Here is a 19,959-nt window from a genome sequence, read left to right as displayed (position 1 = left end):
CGGGCAAATTACGGTACAATAGGGACAAAACTGAAGTGGAGTCAAAAGCCAAGCCAGGAGGTCAGAACAAGAGAGTCAAGCAAATCTACAGACAAACAAAGAGACGCTGGGAAAGGGCAGGCAGGGAGATAATAGACACAGGACAAGTCAGGGTTCGCAGTAGGACAAATCAAGGGCTTCAAGAGTCAGGTTCACATGCCAAAGACAGAGCTATAGCTGACACCACCCTCAGGATACTTGGGAGCTAAATAGCAAACCTGAGCCCAGAATTAGGCAGAGCAAAGTTAACCCTTGACATGATCCACCCAGAGAAAGAGCAGTCAGGACTAAACTCCGGAACGGATAATGACAACTGTGAATTTACTACCAAGAGAAATGGAAGTGGGATTGTTACTATCTTGGGAAGAATGTTCCAAACTGAATCTGTGCTGAAGAGGAAAGCGAACAAACTCTTATACTATGAATCTGTACGCTGTGAGGATGCTCTATGCGATATGCCTACTCTAGGCCACATTCCAACTAGATTGGCTCAGCCACGCTCAATGCAAGTGTTTTGAGCGAGGCCGGAAACAGTCTAGTTGGAATGTGGCTGGGAGTATGCATAACGCATACTTGTGGTCACATGACTGCCAGCTCCTGAAGACAGCATCAGAGAACACTCACAGTGTGTAGTGTCTGCGATGTGAGGACTCACAAGTCTGCAGTTACAGAGTGACTGCAGACTTGTAGCTTAAGACCGGACAGCCCCTTTAAATTTAAAATGAGGTCAATTTTGAGAAAACAAAGAATTCCACTGATTTAACTTGAACCCCTAGCGCTTTATATATTTCAAACTGTACAGTAAATTTACCAACATTATAAGGTATATCCGCTAGGGAAGATGGGTAACTGCTTGTACCCCTGTCTGTAATACTAAGTCACAAATGATATTGTCTGATGGCAAGTCTACAAATTGTTTGTACCAGTAGAAAGGCAGAAAGCTTGGACACACTTTATCCTTATTCTTAGTTTTAAGGTTATTCATGTACATTCACCTGAAGAAATGGCTTTAGCAGATAAAATCACTCTCCAATTTCAGAATTAGATTGCTGGGATTCAGACATTCTATCGTGACAAATTGGCTTCTATGTGGAATTAAAACCAGGACTTCTCTACAATTAGTGGTTACTACTCACCCGAGTCATCATCTGTAATAATCTCCACTTTAAACCAGTCATCACCCCTCACATATGTCTCTGTAGCATTAATATGGGTCAGATTTTCACCCTGGAACAAATATTGTAAAAGTCACAGACAGATGGAGAAGTCACATCTATGATCAGCTCTAATCCTGCCATCTCCACCGCTCTCATTACACAAGTATAAATCAGAATTACACAAGTATCGTATATACAGTTAGGTCCATATATATTTGGACAGAGACAACATTTTTCTAATTTTGGTTATAGACATTACCACAATGAATTTTAAACAAAACAATTCTGGTGCAGTTGAAGTTCAGACTTTCAGCTTTCATTTGAGGGTATCCGCATTAAAATTGGATGAAGGGTTTAGGAATTTCAGCTCCTTAACATGTGCCACCCTGTTTTAAAAGGGACCAAAAGTAATTGGACAGATTCAATAATTTAAAAAAAAATATTCATTTTTAGTACTTGGTTGAATACCCTTTGTTGGCAATGACTGCCAGAAGTCTTGAACTCATGGACATCACCAGACGCTGTGTTTCCTCCTTTTTGATGCTCTGCCAGGCCTTCATTACGTTGGTTTTCAGTTGCTGTTTGTTTGTGGGCCTTTCTGTCTGAAGTTTAGTCTTTAACAAGTGAAATGCATGCTCAACTGGGTTGAGATCAGATGACTTACTTGGCCATTCAAAAATATTCCACTTCTTTGCTTTAGTAAACTCCTGGATTGCTTTGGCTTTATGTTTTGGGTCATTGTCCATCTGTAGTATGAAACGGCGACCAATCAGTTTGGCTGCATTTGGCTGGATCTGAGTACACAGTATGGCTCTGAATACCTCAGAATTCATTCGGCTGCTTCTGTCCTGTGTCACATCATCAATAAATACTAGTGACCCAGTGCCACTGGCAGCTATGCATGCCCAAGCCATCACACTGCCTCTGCCGTGTTTCACAGATGATGTGGTATGCTTTGGATCATGAGCTGTACCACGCCTTTGCCATGCTTTTCTCTTTCCATCATTCTGGTAGAGGTTGATCTTGGCTTCATCTGTCCAAAGAATGTTCTTCCAGAACTGTCCTGGCTTTTTTAGATGCTTTTTAGCAAAGTCCAGTCTAGCCATTTTATTCTTGATGTTTTAGAGTGGCTTGCACCGTGCAGTGAACCGTCTGTATTTACTTTCATGCAGTCTTCTCTTTATGGTAGATTTGGATATTGATACGCCGACCTCCTGGAGATTGTTGTTCACTTGGTTGCTTGTTGTGAAGGGGTTTCTCTTCACCATGGAGATAATTCTGCGATCATCCACCACTGTTGTCTTCCGTGGGCGCCCAGGTCTTTTTGCATTGATGAGTTCACCAGTGCTTTCTTTCTTTCTCAAGATGTACCAAACTGTAGATTTTGCCACTCCTAATATTGTAGCAGTTTCTCGGATGGGTTTTTTCTGTTTTCACAGTGTAAAGGATGGCTTGTTTCACCTGCATGGAGAGCTCCTTTGACCGCGTGTTTACTTCACAGCAAAACCTTCCAAATGCAAGCACCACACCTCAAATCAACTCCAGGCCTTTTATCTGCTTAATTGAGAATGACATAGTGAAGGGATTGCCCACACCTGTACATGAAATAGCCTTGGAGTCAATTGTCCAATTACTTTTGGTCCCTTTAAAAACAGGGTGGCACATGTTAAGGAGCTGAAACTCCTAAACCCTTCATCCAATTTTAATGTGGATACCCTCAAATGAAAGCTGAAAGTCTGATCTTCAACTGCATCTGAATTGTTTTGTTTAAAATTCATTGTGGTAATGTCTATAACCAAAATTAGAAAAATGTTGTCTCTGTCCAAATATATATGGACCTAACTGTATATATAATCGTTTTATGAAGTTTTTTCTTGGATAAGCACCCAGTATCCTATGGTATAGTTGAAGAATGTGTGCCACATATGTGATTATCAGACTTTGCTGCTAAGTGGTGCCGTCACCTTTTTTTTTCCTCTCCTTTTTTTATTGTGGATATATATAATCGTCTAAGGTCCATTTCCGTCTGTTTGCCTGTCTGTTTCTCTGCGACGGAAATCCCGCATTGCTGATTGGTCGCGGCCGGCTGGGCGCAACCAATCAGCGCCAGGCACAGTCCGGCCGCGAATTGGCCTCTCCCTACTCCCCTCCAATCAGTGCCCCCTCCATACTCCCCTCCAGTCAGCGCCCACATAGCGTTTGTCACGCTCGTGCCCAGACTGGTTTTGCGCGGGCGTGCGGGGGTGTGGCCGCACTGGACCACAGACCAGACTTCCCTGGAAGGGGCGTAACTAAATAGCTTCCTAGGTGTTTGCTGGAGCCTCCGATGGTGAGGTCAGACTTGTGCAATAGGAAGCTACCAGGTACTACTCCAGGGTGGAGTCTGACTGTGAATGCTGATCCCACCAGGGGAACGGACCATAGACAGGCAAGCGGGGCGGCTGGCACTCTGGCAGGCGGGCACGGCTGGGACACAGGCAGACGGCCGGGTACAACAGAGACACTGGCAGGCTGGCACGGCTGACTCTCTGGCAGGCAGGGCTGATACTCTGGTAGGAACTGGTATACAGGCGGGTGTATGGAAACAGGTAAGAACCTGTTCAGACTGGAGGGTATAAAGAAACAGGTAGAGACCTGTAAGGCAAGTTGCTCAACAGAGGTAGAGCAAGAGCAGATGCAAAGCAGAACCACAGGAGGCGGAGTAAGAGCAGAGAAGGAGAAGGCAGAGCTAAGAGCAGAAAAGGAGAAGGCAGAGCCAAGAGCAGAGATGCTGGAAGCGGAGCCAAGAGCGGAGACGCTGGAAGCGGAGCCAAAAGCGGAGAAGCTGGAGGCGGAGCCAAGAGCTGAGACGCTGGAGGCGGAGCCAAGAGCTGAGACACTGGAGGCGGAGCCAAGAGCGGAGACACTGGAGGCGGAGCCAAGAGCGGAGACGCTGGAGGCGGAGCCAAGAGCGCAGGCGCTGGAGGCGGAGCCAAGAGCAGAGACGCTGGAGGCGGAGCCAAGAACTAGAACTGCAGGAAGCAATGCCAAGAGTCAGAACCGCAGAAGGCAATGCCAAGATCCAGAACCGCAGAAGGCAATGTCAAGAGCAATGGATGAGGATGCCTTAAGCATCAGAGGCCTCTAGGCAATTGGCCAGAGACACCTTAGGGAGGCGCACACAGTCTCAATAAGAATCTGGAGTTGCTGGCGCAACCCCATTATGCACACAGCCAGGAAGTGTACACAGAGTAAGTGGCCATGGAGCACATGGCATGGAACCGGCAGCAGACAGATCTCACAGCATGGCACTGGGTGAGTGAGTTGATGTAACAGGCAGGTGGGAAATGGAAGGCCATGCAGTGCTGCCGGCAGAGTTGTTACAGCGTTTTAGCAGTCCGTTAAACGGACTGCGTTACACCGCGGCATAACGCAGTCTGTTAACGCTGCCATTAACCCTGTAAGTGTGACCAACTTTTTACTATTGATGCTGCCTATGCAGCATCAATAGTAAAAACATATAATGTTAAAAATAATAATAAAAAAATCATTATATTCTCACCTTCCGGCATCCGCGGCAGCCTTTCCCGCTCCTCGCGATGCTCCGGTCCCAAGAATGCATTGCGGCAATCACCCCAGATGATGTAGCGGTCTCGCGAGACCGGTACATCATTACGGGTTATTGCCGCAAGGCATTACTGGGAACAGAGCGTCGCAAGGAGCATCACTAAACGCCTGGGCTGCATCCGGGGGCCGCCGGAAGGTGAATATATAACTATTTTTTATTTTAATTCTTTTTTTAACAGGGATATGGTGCCCACATTGCTATATTCTACGTGGGCTGTGTTATATACTGCGTAGGCTGTGTTATATACTGTGTAGGCTGTGTTATATACCATGTCGCTGTGCTATATACTACGCTGGCTGTGCTATATACTACGTGGCTGTGCTATATACTACATCGCTGTGCTATATACTACGTGGGCCGTGCTATATGCTACGTGGCTGTGCAATATACTACGTGGCTGTGCAATATACTACGTGGCTGTGCAATATACTATGTGGCTGTATTATATACTGCGTGGGCTGTGTTATTTACTACGTGAGCTGTGCTATATACTATGTGTTAGGGCTAGCGGAATGCACCAAATAATTAAATAGATATAATAAGGTGCGTTCGCAGCCCGGGGTCCACCGTGCAGAGATGGAACCTGCTGCTAAGTAATGACGGACTATATGGCGGAACAATGAGGATACACACAAGGGTTAACTTCACCCTGTATGAAGAAAGCGATACCTGTTAAGTCACAGGGTCGCGGTACCGCATAGAGAGAGCAAGCAAGGAACCACAGAACTCTATCCCAGGACACAGGATTAGAGTTAGTGTAGACCTCTTGCGATCGACACAATAGGGGTATCAGAGGTAACTAATACGCACAGAAGTGCATGCTGTGCCACACTAGCGGACGCCACTAACCACCCAGACTTGGGTAAAGTAAGCGCTCTAATAGCGCACGGCGCTGCACTGGCGGTCACAGCAGTTAGACGCTGTTTCGTGTGTTAAAGCTGTGAGTTCAGCCGGGCGCTAGATTGCAGCCGTACACCTTACGCGAACAGTCATACACAAGGGATGGGTTTTTAAGGAACGAATTGCACTCATCAACACACACACGATAACAATTGTATACTAGCGCATGGCCGTGCGGCCATGCAAACCTTTTATAGCTGCAGCAAGTACAAGACCTTCCGAGAAGGACCAATGGGAGTCTGCCACAGAAGAAGAACACCTTTAGGACCTTCCTAGAGGACCAATGGGATTAGCTGCAGTATCTAAGCATGTGACCCCCGACCTCCAATGGGAGGTCATCCTGTGGGCATGCTCAGAAAGGGAAAATCTGGACTTAGTCCCAGAAAGACCTGCTTGCTGCTGAACATTGCTGGCTACAAGAAGAGAGCCTGGAAGGGCAGTAGTAACCATTCGTCCAGTATTAGCCTGAGCTAGATGCTGGGACCGACGTCTCCGCTGAGCAGACTCCACTGAGGCTGGAGAAGAATGGGAGACAGCAGTGGAGATGGTTTGAGATTCCCCCTGTGCAGAGGCTGGAACTCGACACCTAACACTATGTGGGCTGTGTTATATACTGCGTGGGCTGTGATAAACAGTATACTACGTGGCTGTGCTATATCTTACGAGGCTGTGCAATATACTATGTGGCTGTTATATACTGCATTGGCTGTGTTATATACTACGTTGCTTTGCTATATACTACGTGGGCTGTGCTATATACTACGTGGCTGTGTTATATACTGCGTGGGCTGTTATATACTACGTCGCTGTGCTATATACAACGTGGGCTGTGCTATATAATATGTGGGCTGTGATATATACTACGTGGCTGTGCAATATACTACGTGGCTGTGTTATATACTGCGTGGGCTGTGTTATATACTACGTCGCTGTGCTATATACAACGTGGGCTGTGCTATATAATATGTGGGCTGTGATATATACTACGTGGCTGTGTTATATACTGCGTGGGCTGTGTTATATACTACGTCGCTATGCTATATACTACGTGGGCTGTGTTATATACTACGTGGGCTGTGCTATATTATGTGGCTGTGCTATACACTACGTGGCTGTGCTATACACTACGTGGCTGTGCTATATACTACGTGGGCTGTGTTATATGCTATGTGGGCTGTGAGACTCTTTGGCCTGGGGCCCTCAAAAACAAGGAGCTCGCCCTGCCTTTACTGATTGGTCGCGTCCGGCCGCGAACAATCAGCAACAGACGCAGTCAGGCCGCAAATTGGCGCAGGATTTGAACCACGCTTCGCTAATTGGTCGTGCCTGGCCAGCCGAATCCTGTGTATTCATTGCATTAATTCTGAAATCTTCATAAATAAACTACATACATATTCTAGAATACCCAATGCCTTAGAATCGGGCCACCATCTAGTAAAACATATAATACTGGTTGCTAAAACAACACTGAGCACAAGACCTTCACAGCCGTCTACTCATCATAGAGGAGATCTCATGACACCTTCTCTCCATCTACCTGATGTCTGATGATTTCTTGTTTACAATCCTGTACAAGAATTGCACGGGGACAAAAGTTTGGTGTTGTCCTCTTATTTGACAGAACTGTAGGAAACACAAAGGGACTAAATTAATTCTTTACAAACAAATAATAATAGGCCCTGTATATTTGGTCCTGTCTATTACCTCCTGATGTGAGGGGCAGGGGAACCTCCATCATGATGTCCTTGTACAGATCTTTATGTTCTTCTAAATACTCCCACTCCTCCATGGAGAAATAGATGGTGACATCCTGACACCTTATAGGAACCTGACACATACAAGGATATCGTCATCCCCCCGATCCTTTCATAGCGTTACTGTATAATATCCAAACATTCCCAGCAGTGTCACCTCTCCAGTCAGCAACTCAATAATCTTGTAAATGAGTTCCAGGATCTTCTGGTGAATGATGTCCTCATGTATCAGGGGGTGAGGTGGAGGCCCAGTGATTGGACTCAGGGCTCTTCCCCATCCCTCAGACACAGGGGCCTGGCAGTGCTCTCCAGAGATCTTCTTCACTACTGTGTAATCCTGGTTATGGAGAGACACATTAATAAATATCACTACAGACATTTCCAGAGTCCTCACCTCTACAGTTCTGTCCATCTGTTATTCCTGTAGATAAGAATAATACAATGTGATGTTATCAGAATCTCTCACCTCTCCAGTAAGCCAGAAGAGGATCTCTAGGGTTAGGTGTAATATTCTCTCTGTCATTGTGTCCCTGTACGTATCCACCCTTGATGGGTCAATCAGGAAGATTCGCTTATGTAGAAGATCGCCACTAAGAATATTTGATATTTTAAGTACCTGAATGAGAAGATGAGCCAATGTAAAATCATGAAAGACCCCATGTAGAAATTCAAATTCAGCGACTTCAACTAATTTTCACAAAAAAATTGATTTGCGTTGAATATATTCACACAAATTGTTTAATAAGGAAATATCCAAAAATAGAAACAGAACGGAAGCTTTGTGCCAATAAAAAACATTAAATTTTATTAATAATATTTAAAAATATCAATAAAGTCCAGTAACAATCAGTGGAGATACAAAGACAGAATATACTGTCTGCTACGGAAAATATATATACAAGACCTAACAAAAATTATAGTAATCCCAAAAATTATTTAATAAGGCTCAGTAAGTTACAAAGAGGCATGAATAGTAATCCGTAATAATTACATAGGAACCATGAATATATCATAATAAAACGAATGCCTACAGTATTTGAGCTGAATAGATATGCCTAAAGTGTAACCACATGTCTAATGCCACATAGATAAAGGATGTACAGGGTTAAATGGATAATAAAATGTATGCTGGCAAAACCTAACACATATAGTAAAAAGAACCCAGAAGATCCTACAAGTAGTGTTGCTCTATGTTTTCATACGGTGGTCGCTGTGTGCATATAGTGCTAAAGTGCAAGGCATAGGGAGAGGTAGAGATATATTTACCTGAGATAGCAGATCAGTAAATGGACCCCGACGCGCGTTTCGCGGTTAAGCTTCGTCCAGGGGGATAGTTTCAAACAACAGTGGCCATATGGGGGTTTATATAGCGATAAACCACAATGGGGGGAGCGGTCTGTAATGGCGCTCACATCCACAACGCCGGCTCAGACGTCACTGCCGCTAAGCGTCACAAGGAGCTCGTCCACTCCCCTACCCGACGCGTCAGAGCAGGGGGGCGGAGAGAGCCACAGAAGAGACGCGTCGCTACAGCAACCCGATACCAGGAGTCTCAGTGAGCGCACACCGCCGGAGATAAGGAGATGGATCAGCTGGGATCAAGGGAACAGACGTCCGCCTATGTGTGCGATAGTGAAAAGACTAATGTGAACAGCGCATCAGACATCAGGTTGTGTGCGCTCTATATGTGCTATACCCACAATGCTTCAACTAGGAATATTAGAGAAATATACATAAATAAAAGTGTACTAAATACATAGCTTAATTGGACAATCATAAATGTGAGTATATTATAAACGTGTGATAGTGCCACTGGATGATACTGGCAAAAGGGGCCAGATAAAAAAAAACTGACTAATGTCAGCACAATACAAGGAACACTTAAACATATTAGAAATATGTAACAGCAATTCACAAAGTACATACATAAAAAGTTACCACACATATACATACATATATATACATACACATATATATATATATATAAGTATACACGTACATACATATATAGTGCACATATAAGGAATACAATAATTTCATCATATATTATAGCCCAAACGGGCTTTAGTGTATATATAAATATAATGAGTTTTATATTGATTGAAGTGTCATCCCAGCTTCAAGTAGTTGGAGGACTAAAAGGAATAGGTCATGCATGGCAGATCATCACATCAGATGTAAAGGACTAATCAGGAGCTAAAAACTAAAAAAAGAATAATTAAAATCAAATACCAATAACATTAAAAAACCGCTACATAAACTTGACATTAAAGAAGTTATCCACTACTATAAAGTTTTTGTTTTTTTTTCATAAATCTTGCTATTATGTGCCACTGAAAACATCTACTGTGTTTATTTTAGCAATATTAGCTGTTATCATGCTGTAGCAGCACATCTTCAGTGCTGGATTCAGCTCTCATGGGGTTAATCGACTACTTCCTTATTGTGACCTAATACTACAAGTTCCATGATGCTTTGCAATGCCACTAAGCCCGAATCTAGCACACCCACTCCAAAAACACACCCAAACCCCTCCCTCCTCTCCCTCCTCTCTCTTCAAAAAGATTTGTGGTGTCATTTCTGTCCAACTCCTCTTTTACATTTGTCCAACCCACACTCCATTACACAGAGAGATAGATAGATAGATAGATAGATAGATAGATAGATAGATAGATAGATAGATAGATAGATAGATAGATAGATAGATAGATAATAGAGAGATAGATAGATATTAGATAGAGAGAGAGATAGATATGAGATAGATAGATAGATGTGGGATAGATAGATAGATAGATAGATAGATAGATAGATAGATAGATAGATAGATAGATAGATAGATAGATAGATAGATAGATAGATGTGGGATAGATAGATATGGGATAGATAGATAATAGACAGACAGATGATTGATAGATAGATAGACTCAGACAGATAATAGATAGATAGATATGGGATAGAGAGATAATAGATAGATAGATATGGGATAGAGAGATAATAGATAGATAGACACAGACAGATAATAGATAGATATGGGATAGAGAGATGATAGATAGATAGATAGACACAGACAGATAATAGATAGATAGATATGGGATAGAGAGATAATAGATAGATAGATAGATATGGGATAGAGAGATGATAGATAGATAGATAGATAGACACAGACAGATGGATAGAATTAGATAGATATGGGATAGATGGATACATACAGATATATCTATATATCTATTTCCATAGATATGTCCATATCCATGTTTCTAAACCCCTTCACCCCTGGAGCTTTTTTCGTTTATCGCTCCCCTTCTTTCCAGAGCCATAATGTTTCCGTCAATATGACCATGTGGGGGCTTATCTTTTGCGGGATAAGTTCTACTTTTGAACGACACCATTGGTTTCACCATGTCGTGTAACAGGAAATGTGAAAAAAATTCAAAGTGCGATGAAATTGCAAAAAAAGTGCAATCCCACACTTGTTTTTTGCTTGCCTTTTTGCTAGGCTCACTAAATGCTAAGGCTGTGTGCACACGTTGCGGATTTGATTGCAGATCCGCAGCGTTTTTTGCCGCACAGAATTGCAGCAAATCCGCATTGTAGTGCACAACCAATGTAAGTCTATGGGAGCCGCAGACTTGTTGTGCACATGCTGCGGAAAAGGCCGCACCGAAACGCAGCTTTTTTTTTTCTCCGCAGCATGTCACTTCTTTTGTGCCGAACTGCAGCGTTTCTGCACCCTTAGGCCGGGATCACACACAGCGAGATACGGCCGAGTCTCACAGGTTAAAACCAAGCTCTGGCACCGGCACTCTGGAGCGGAGCGTGCAGCCGCACAGCAATACATGGAGCCGCACGCTCCGCTCCGGAGTGCCGGTGCCAGAGCTTGTATTTAACCTGCGAGACTCGGCCGTATCTCGCTGTAGTGTGACTCCGGCCTCAAACTTTCATTGAGATGTAGAAAATATCTGCAGTTTTGCTGCGGATGTGGGTCCAAGAAACGCTGCAGTTCAGGAGGAGGGAAGTGTGTGGGTGGTGACCAGGGCCGAACTGGCCATCGGGCACTTCTGGCAAATGCCAGAAGGGCCGGTGCCAGTAGTGGGCCGCTGCACTCTTTCCCCCCTACTCCCGCCAGTGTCGCCGCCGCATTCAACTATACCGGCGTCCATGACGCCGGTATAGTTCAATGCAATGATGGAGGAGAGAGCGTCCGCTGACGCTCCCTCTCCCATCATTCCCCGCTCTGCCTCTGACACTGCGGGTGCGCGATGACGTCATATCATCACAGACCTGCAGTGTCCCGGGCAGACTGCAGACGCCGAGACAGGAGCAGCGCGGGCAAGAGGAAAGGTGAGGAGAGTGTGGAGCCATTATCGGGGGGATGAGATGTGGGTTGTGCTGTATATACCACTGTGTGGGCTGGGCTGTGTATGTACCACTGTGTGGGCTGTGCTGTGTATATACCACTGTGTGGGCTGTGCTGTGTATATACCACTGTGTGGGCTGTGCTGTGTATATACCACTGTGTGGGCTGTGCTGTGTATATACCACTGTGTGGGCTGTGCTGTGTATATACCACTGTGTGGGCTGTGTGTTGTGTATACTACTACGCGGGCTGTGCTGTATATACTACTACGCGGGCTGTGCTGTATTTACTACTACGCGGGCTGTGCTGTATATACTACGACCCGGACTGTGCTGTATACTACTACACGGGCTGTGCTGTATACTACTACACGGGCTGTGCTGTAAACTACTATTCGGGCTGTGCTGTATATACTACGACCCGCGCTGTGCTGTATACTACTACATGGGCTGTGCTATATACTATGCAAGTTGTGCTATATTATATGCGGGCTTTGATATATACTATGGGAGGTATATTATATTCTATGGGGGAGGCCGTGTTATATACTACTAGCTATTGAACCCGTTCTACGCCCAGGTGGCGAGCATTTATATTGGTATATGGTCTCCATCCTGTCATGTGCTGCTCCATCCTGCGCCCCCATCCTGTCATGTGCTGCTCAAATCCTGCACCCCTGTTCTGTCATGTGCTGCTGCCATCCTGCAGCCCCATTCTGACATGTGCTGCTCCCATCCTGCGCCACCGTTCTGTAATTTCCTGCTCCCATGCATATGGCCGGTACACTGCTCCATTATGGTTCATGGCCCCCATAACATGCTCCATAGTATATGCCCCATACACTGCTCCATAAATGTTGATGGCCCCCATAAGATGCTTCATAGTATTATATGCCCCGTATGCTGCTGCGATATATATATATATATATATATAAAAAAAAAAAAATAACATACTCACCTATCGTCGCTGGGCACCGAGTGCTGGGGGGCCTGAGCAGGCGGGGACACCGGCGCGCTGTGGGGGTCAGGTGCCGGTATTGCCGCTAGCTCAGGCCCCCGACACTTGCTATATTCACCTGTCCCCTGTTCCAGCGCTGCACGCCACTTCTTCCGGTCCTCTGGCTGTGACTGTTCAGTCAGAGGGCAGCGCGCATTAAGCGCGTCATCGCGCTCTCTGAACTGTGAAAATCACAGGCAGAGGACCCGGGAGACAGAGCCGCACGCAGCGCTGGAACGGGGGACAGGTGAATATAGCTTATACTTACCCTCCTGGCGCGTCCCTGCCTCTCCGTTGGAGATCGTGGTGTGCGTTCAGTGTTTACGCATACCTCGATCTCCTGGGAGCGTCACTCTGTGGGGTCCAGACTGCGCCGGCGCTTGCGCAGTCTATAAAGGCTTCGGACAGAGTGACGCTCCCAGTGTTATATTATAGATGTGGCTGTGTTATATACTACTGCGGGGGTATATTCTATTCTATGGGGGAGGCTGTCTTATATACTATGTGGGGTATATTATATTCTATGGGGGAGGTTGTCTTATATACTATATGCGAGCACATTTGCAGGATCCTTTTTTTTTTTTGCCGGATCCGTTTTTTCTCAGAGTTGTATTAGCGCCTGATGGCCACACGTTTCATCCGTTTTTTGCTAGATCCGTCGCTGTGCATTTTTTCGACGTACCGAAAAACCGTTTCTCTGTATGTGTTTTCCGTCCGGCGGAAACAGCTTTTTTGACGTATCCTGCCAAAAACGGATGAAACGTGTGGCCATCAGGTGTAATCCGGCGCTAATACAACTCTATGAGAAAAAACGGATCTGGCGTAAAAAAAAGGATTCGGCGAAAATAAACGGATCCGGTGGAAAAAACAGATCTGGTGGAAAAAAAAAAACATCCGGCGGAAAAAAAACATCCCGGTGGAAAAAAATGGATCCTGCAAATGTGCTCGCAGGATGCGTTTCACCCATAGACTTGTATTAGCGACAGATGGCCACAAGTCGCGTCCGTCGTGCTACGGATCAGTCGTGTTTTGGAATACCGTCGGCACGAAAAAACGTTCAAGTGAACGTTTTTTTGGCCGTTGCGGCAGAAACTCCGCCCCCTCCTCCCCGCACTTCAGAATGGGCAGCAGATGCGTTGAAAAACTGCATCCGCTGCCCACTTCGTACACAAATTTCACAACGTGCGTCGGTACGTCGGCCCGACGCATAGCGACGGACCTGTACCGACGCAAGAGTGAAAGAGGCCTTAATGAGCGTTGAATTTTTTAAAAATAAAGAAAAAAACGGCGTGGGCTCCCGTGCAATTCTCTGCGCCAGAGGGGGAAAGCCGACGGCCGGGGGCCAATATTTGTAGCCTGCTATGAATATCAGCCCGCAGCTGTCTGCGTAGCCTTTACTGGCTATTAAAATAGGAGGACCCCCCCAAAAAAATGATGTGGGGGTCCCCCTATATTTTATAGCCAGAAAGGCTACGCAGACAGCTGCGGGCTTATATTCATAGCCTAGAGAGGGGCCATGGATATTGGCCCCCCCCCCGGCTACAAATACCAGTCCGCAGCCATCCCAGAAATGGCGCATCTGTAAGATGCGCCAATTCCGGCACTTAGCCCCTCTCTTCCCACTCCCGAGTAGCGGTGGGATATGTGGTAATAAGGGGTTAATGTCACCTTGCTATTGTAAGGTGACATGAAGCCGGGTTAATAACGGAGAGGCGTCAATAAGACGCCTATCCATTACTAATCCAATAGTAAGAAAGGGTTAATAAAACACACACATTTGGAAAAAAATATTTTAATATTCTTCATTTAACCATACTTACCATACTTCTGCGCCTGCAAAAAAAAGTAAAATAATAAACTGTATACTACCTGTCCGACGCAGTCCAATTAATAACGAGTGTCCCACGACGATCTCCCCTATAGAACAGTGACATCGGGTGATGTCACTGCTCTATAGGACCCTCAGTGACACACTGACAGGAGACAATGGCTCCTGCAGTGCATCACTGAGGTTACTCTAGTTCACTGGTCTCACTTTATGGCAATTGCTGCGTGGGAAAATGTCTCACCCAGCAATGCCAATAGTGAGACTAGGGACTATTTTCTCACAGGGGCGTAGGAATACCTTGTGAGGAATACATGATGGAAGGATACCTTCCATCATTGTGTTCCTGGAGCCCCTGGAGAGTGGTCGCATCAACTGATGCTCCTGCTCTCCACGGGAGATCGTCGTGGGACACTCGTTTTAATTGGATTTCTGCGGACAGGGAGTATATTGTTTGTTTATTATTTTAATATTTTTTACAGGTGACAATGGCTTCGGGGAACAAAGTGACAAGTGATGGTGAGTATGTACTCTATGTTATATGTACTGTATGTCTGTAGTATGTATGTACTGTATGTCGCATGTCGTCGCATGGTGCATGTCGTTGCATGGTGCATGTCGCATGCCGGCGCATGGTGCATGTAGCATGTCGCATGGTGCATGTCGTCGCATGGTGCATGTCATCGCATGGTGCATGTAGCATGTCGTCGCATGGTACATGTCACATGCCGTCGCATGGCGCATGTTGTTGCATGGTGCATGCCGTCGCATGGTGCATGTCGCATGCCGCTGCATGGTGCATGTTGCACGCCTCTGCATGGTGCATGTCACATGCCGCTGCATGTCGTCGCATGGTGCATGCCAGCGCATGGTGCATGTAGCATGTCGCCGCATGGTGCATGTCACCGCATGGTGCATGTCGCATGCCGTCGCATGGTGCATGACGCATGTCGTCGCATGGTACATGTCGCATGCCGTCGCATGGTGCATGTAGCTGCATGGTGCATGTCGCTGCATGGTGCATGTCGCTGCATGGTGCATGTCGTCGCATGGTGCATGTCGTCGCATGCCGCTGCATGGTGCATGTCGTCGCATGCCGCTGCATGTCGCTGCATGGTGCATGTCGCATGCCGTCGCATGGTGCATGGCGCATGTCGTCGCATGGTACATGTCGCATGCCGTCGCATGGTGCATGTCGCTGCATGGTGCATGTCGCTGCATGGTGCATGTCGTCGCATGGTGCATGTCGTCGCATGGTGCATGTCGCATGCCGCTGCATGGTGCATGTTGCATGCCGTCGCATGGTGCATGTCGCTGCATGGTGCATGTCGCTGCATGGTGCATGTCGTCGCATGGTACATGTCGCATGCCGTCACATGGTGCATGCAGCATGTCGTCGCATGGTGCATGTAGCATGGTGCATGTAGCATGGTGCATGTCATCGCATGGTGCATGTAGCATGTCGTCGCATGGTGCATGTCGTCGCATGTTACATGGTGTGTGTTGTATGTATGTACTGAGTGTTTTTTTTTTTTCATTCAACACATTAGCCGGATGATGGGACTACAACTGTCCCATCATTGGCTAATGTGCCAGTCACTGTCAGTGTAGCAGGCAGAGCCCGATGGGACTTGTAGTCCCATCGGACGATGCCTGCACACACATACATACACATATATATACACACACACACACACACACACACACACACCAACAACCCCCCACAGGAGACCCCCGGCGCCGAGCGGCACAGGAGACCCCCGGCGCCGAGCGGCACAGGAGACCCCCGGCGCCGAGCGGCACAGGAGACCCCCGGCGCCGAGCGGCACAGGAGACCCCCGGCGCCGAGCGGCACAGGAGACCCCCGGCGCCGAGCGGCACAGGAGACCCCCGGCGCCGAGCGGCACAGGAGACCGCCGGCGCCGAGCGGCACAGGAGACCCCCGGCGCCGAGCGGCACAGGAGACCCCCGGCGCCGAGCGGCACAGGAGACCCCCGGCGCCGAGCGGCACAGGAGACCGCCGGCACCGAGCGGCACATGCCGGCACCCAGACCCCAGCGTCAGGCATCCACGCACTCCCCCCAGCAGAGCCAGCACAGCCCTGTCCTCAGATCCCAGCGTGAGCAGTGAGCACACATAGCCCCGCCCGCCCCCAGCACAGCCCTGCAGGCAGCCCCGCCCCCAGCCCAGTCACTTTTGCTGAGTGACTGCAGACTGTGGGGGCTGGTCACGCCTGCTGCTGACGTCACGTCAATTTTCAGAGCCTGGAAATTGACGTGACGTCGGCGGAAATGAGCGGCGGCTGCAGTCTGGGGGTCATGTGACCCGTACCCAGCTGCAGCCATAGCGCCGCTCACAGGCAAAAACGACAACGCAAGGTATTTACACAATTCAATAGGGGCCCTGGGGGGATACATTGGGGGGTTACATGAAAGTAGTGGACAACCCCTTTAAAGAAAGGGGGCATAACTAAGCACCTCATTTAGACCCAGCGGCTGCACTGAGTTCACTCTAGAGATCCAGCGAGCTTCCAATTGTGCAAGGTTCTTCCTCCAGTTACCTCCTCTTTGATCTACAAATACTTTGTCTATTCCTATCACTTTTAGGAGTTTCGCATTGCAGTTATGATGAGATTTAAAATGTCTCGCCAATGGTTTTAGCATAGTTGTTTCGTCAGCTTCCTCTGCATTATTGATGTCCCTGTAATGTTCTCTTACTCTTACTTTTAATGCTCTAGATGTCAATCCCACATACCCCCATAGATGATGACAGTTTTCGTACTAGATGGGAGGAGGTCTGTAACCTCTGCTCTAGATCCCTTATGGAGTTATTGATTGGCAATAATAAGAAAGGATTGGACAAACTGGATGTGGACATAGATGACACCCGGAAAAAACTGACAGAATGTCTGACTGCAGTAGAGATGGAAACATTGAATAAGGACATTGAGGCCCAGTTTCCTACATGGGAGAAAGAAGTAAAAGAAACTAAAACCAAGAAGTTTCAGCGAGATCTGGATGACTTTAAGAATGGTACTGTGTATAGATGGCAAAGTAATAGATCCAATCGGGAGGGCAGCATATCCAGGGCGTCTTCTTTATCTTCTATATCATCTAGAGAAAATGATAGTACATCCACTAACCGCATTTACAACTTGAGGAAGAATATTAATAAGAGGAGAAATGACAACTACAGGAGAAGAGATAAATGGGTTGATAATCCGGGTAAAGCGAGATTACAGGTAATCAATCTATCTGAAAAACAACTGACAGAACCACAGATGGAAGTTTTAAGTTTAGGACTAACATTTTCACCATCTTCTTCCTTTGACTCTTTCCTAGCGGTAAAAGATTTGAATCTTTTTCCCGAAAATTAGTTTTAAAGAAATTGCACGGTAGATCAGAGATAGGCATGGAATGGACGGAACAGGAATTAGAAACGATTGCTACATTGGAGGAACTGAGTGGGGAACAAGATGAAATAACGAACAAAGGTAAGTTTATACCACCTAAGCCCAAGAAATTCCCCCCTTTGAACTTGTATCCTAATATAGACCTGTTTGTTAAACTAGTGTCTAAAGAATTTGGAGAAATCCCTAACAAGATAATGAAAGACAACTTATCTGTTGATCAGAGAAAAGCTCTCAAAGAATTGAAAGGTATGAGAGATATAATAATCAAACCGGCGGATAAAAAGGGGGGAACATCGTCATTCAATCGACTAAAATATATGAAAAAGAGGCATTCAGGCAACTGAGGGATACCAGCTGTTACCGTAGACTTACATATAACCCGACTCTTACCTTCCAGGATGAACTGCAAGAAATTTTGGAGAGCGCATATCAGGAAGGAGTAATCAGCAATGAGCTTAGAAGCAATCTAATCCCTATGTATCCGAAAACGGAATGCATATATTTCACGCCAAAAATCCACAAGAGTATGACTGCACCTCCAGGACGCCCGATCGTATCGGGAAATGGAAGCCTGTGTGAGGTAATTGGGAAATACTTGGACTTCTACTTAAAACCACTTGTATATAATCTACCTTCATATATTAGAGACACGGGAGATGTCCTTAGCAAAATTGAGGGGATACCCATGGAGGATGATATGTGGCTGGTATCATTTGACGTTGAGTCTCTTTATACTGCAATAGAACACCAACATGGCATTACGGCTGTTGAATCCTTTCTGCTCGCTTCAGATGTTGATAAGAGACTGATAGACTTGCTTCTTGAACTGTTAAAATATGTGTTGGAACATAATTACTTTATGTTCAAGGAAACAATATATGTACAGCAAAGAGGGACTGCTATGGGGGCGGCTTTTGCCCCTCATATGCGAATTTATTCATGGGCAACTGGGAGAGGCAGATTTTCTTTGTCAATCCCATTGCATACATCGAGAAGGTCCTGTTCTGGGTTCGCTTTATTGATGACATTCTTATGATTTGGCAAGGCTCAGAACAGGACCTTCTGGCCTTTCGGGACATCCTCAATGATAACAAGGTCAACATCAAACTGACTTGTAAATATAGTCAAGTCTCATTGGACTTCCTAGATATTCAGATCATGAAGGGAACCACTGGCTTTCTAGAGACAAATGTGTTTAGGAAGGAAACGGCGGTAAACTCTCTGTTACACGCCTCTTCATTCCATCCTAAGGCCTTGATCAAGGGTATACCAACTGGGCAGTTTATCAGAATTAAAAGGATCTGTTCGAATGACGAATTCTTCTCTGAACAGGCGGAGAGTCTTACATCAAGATTTGAGGAGAGAGGCTACTCGAAGCGTAGCATCAAGAGAGGACTACATAAAGCAGCCAGAATGACGCGTTCCACCTTAATGAAACCCAAGATTAAACCAGCGGTGGAGCAAAAGGTGAGATTTATATCCACCTATACCGAACAATGGAGCCAGATGAGAGATGTATTGGAAAAATTCTGGCCACTTCTACAGACTGATAAAGATCTGATGAAGTGTCTGCCAAAACACCCCTCCATCACCTACCGGAGATCAAGCAATTTAAAAGATCAGTTGGTGCACAGCTATTACGCTGGCCCCAAGATAGAGAAGGCATTTGGGTCTAAAGGACAGAAATGGGGTTGCTTCCCCTGCAAGAATTGCATAGCATGCCCGAATATTGTTCCAGCCTCTAACTTTAGCTCCAGTGATGGCCAAAAAATCTTTACCATAACCCAGCACATCACCTGTAATACAACGGGAGTGGTATACTATGCACAATGCCCTTGCCCCAAGGTGTATGTGGGATTGACATCTAGAGCATTAAAAGTAAGAGTAAGAGAACATTACAGGGACATCAATA

The 19,959-nt window shown here is 46.2% G+C and overlaps 1 protein-coding gene across 1 annotated transcript in view; it reads right to left on the bottom strand.

The window, feature by feature from the left end:
- LOC138664020 (zinc finger protein 432-like) overlaps positions 1–19,959 on the bottom strand; it is a 61,695-nt gene that overhangs the window by 30,211 nt on the left and 11,525 nt on the right. Inside the window, exons 3-7 of the mRNA XM_069750423.1 lie at positions 7,924–8,073; positions 7,615–7,794; positions 7,408–7,531; positions 7,241–7,326; positions 1,176–1,266 (exon numbers count right to left, since the gene is read on the bottom strand). Of these exons, the coding sequence (XP_069606524.1) occupies positions 1,176–1,266; positions 7,241–7,326; positions 7,408–7,531; positions 7,615–7,794; positions 7,924–7,980 (538 nt within the window). The 5' untranslated portion in view covers positions 7,981–8,073. The remainder of the gene's footprint in view (positions 1–1,175; positions 1,267–7,240; positions 7,327–7,407; positions 7,532–7,614; positions 7,795–7,923; positions 8,074–19,959) is intronic.

The sequence above is a fragment of the Ranitomeya imitator genome, chromosome 2 (assembly GCF_032444005.1).
Source record: "Ranitomeya imitator isolate aRanImi1 chromosome 2, aRanImi1.pri, whole genome shotgun sequence".
Taxonomy (NCBI): domain Eukaryota; kingdom Metazoa; phylum Chordata; class Amphibia; order Anura; family Dendrobatidae; genus Ranitomeya; species Ranitomeya imitator.
The sequence above is the reverse complement of the archived record's forward strand: the minus strand, read 5'-3'. Positions and strand labels throughout refer to the sequence as shown.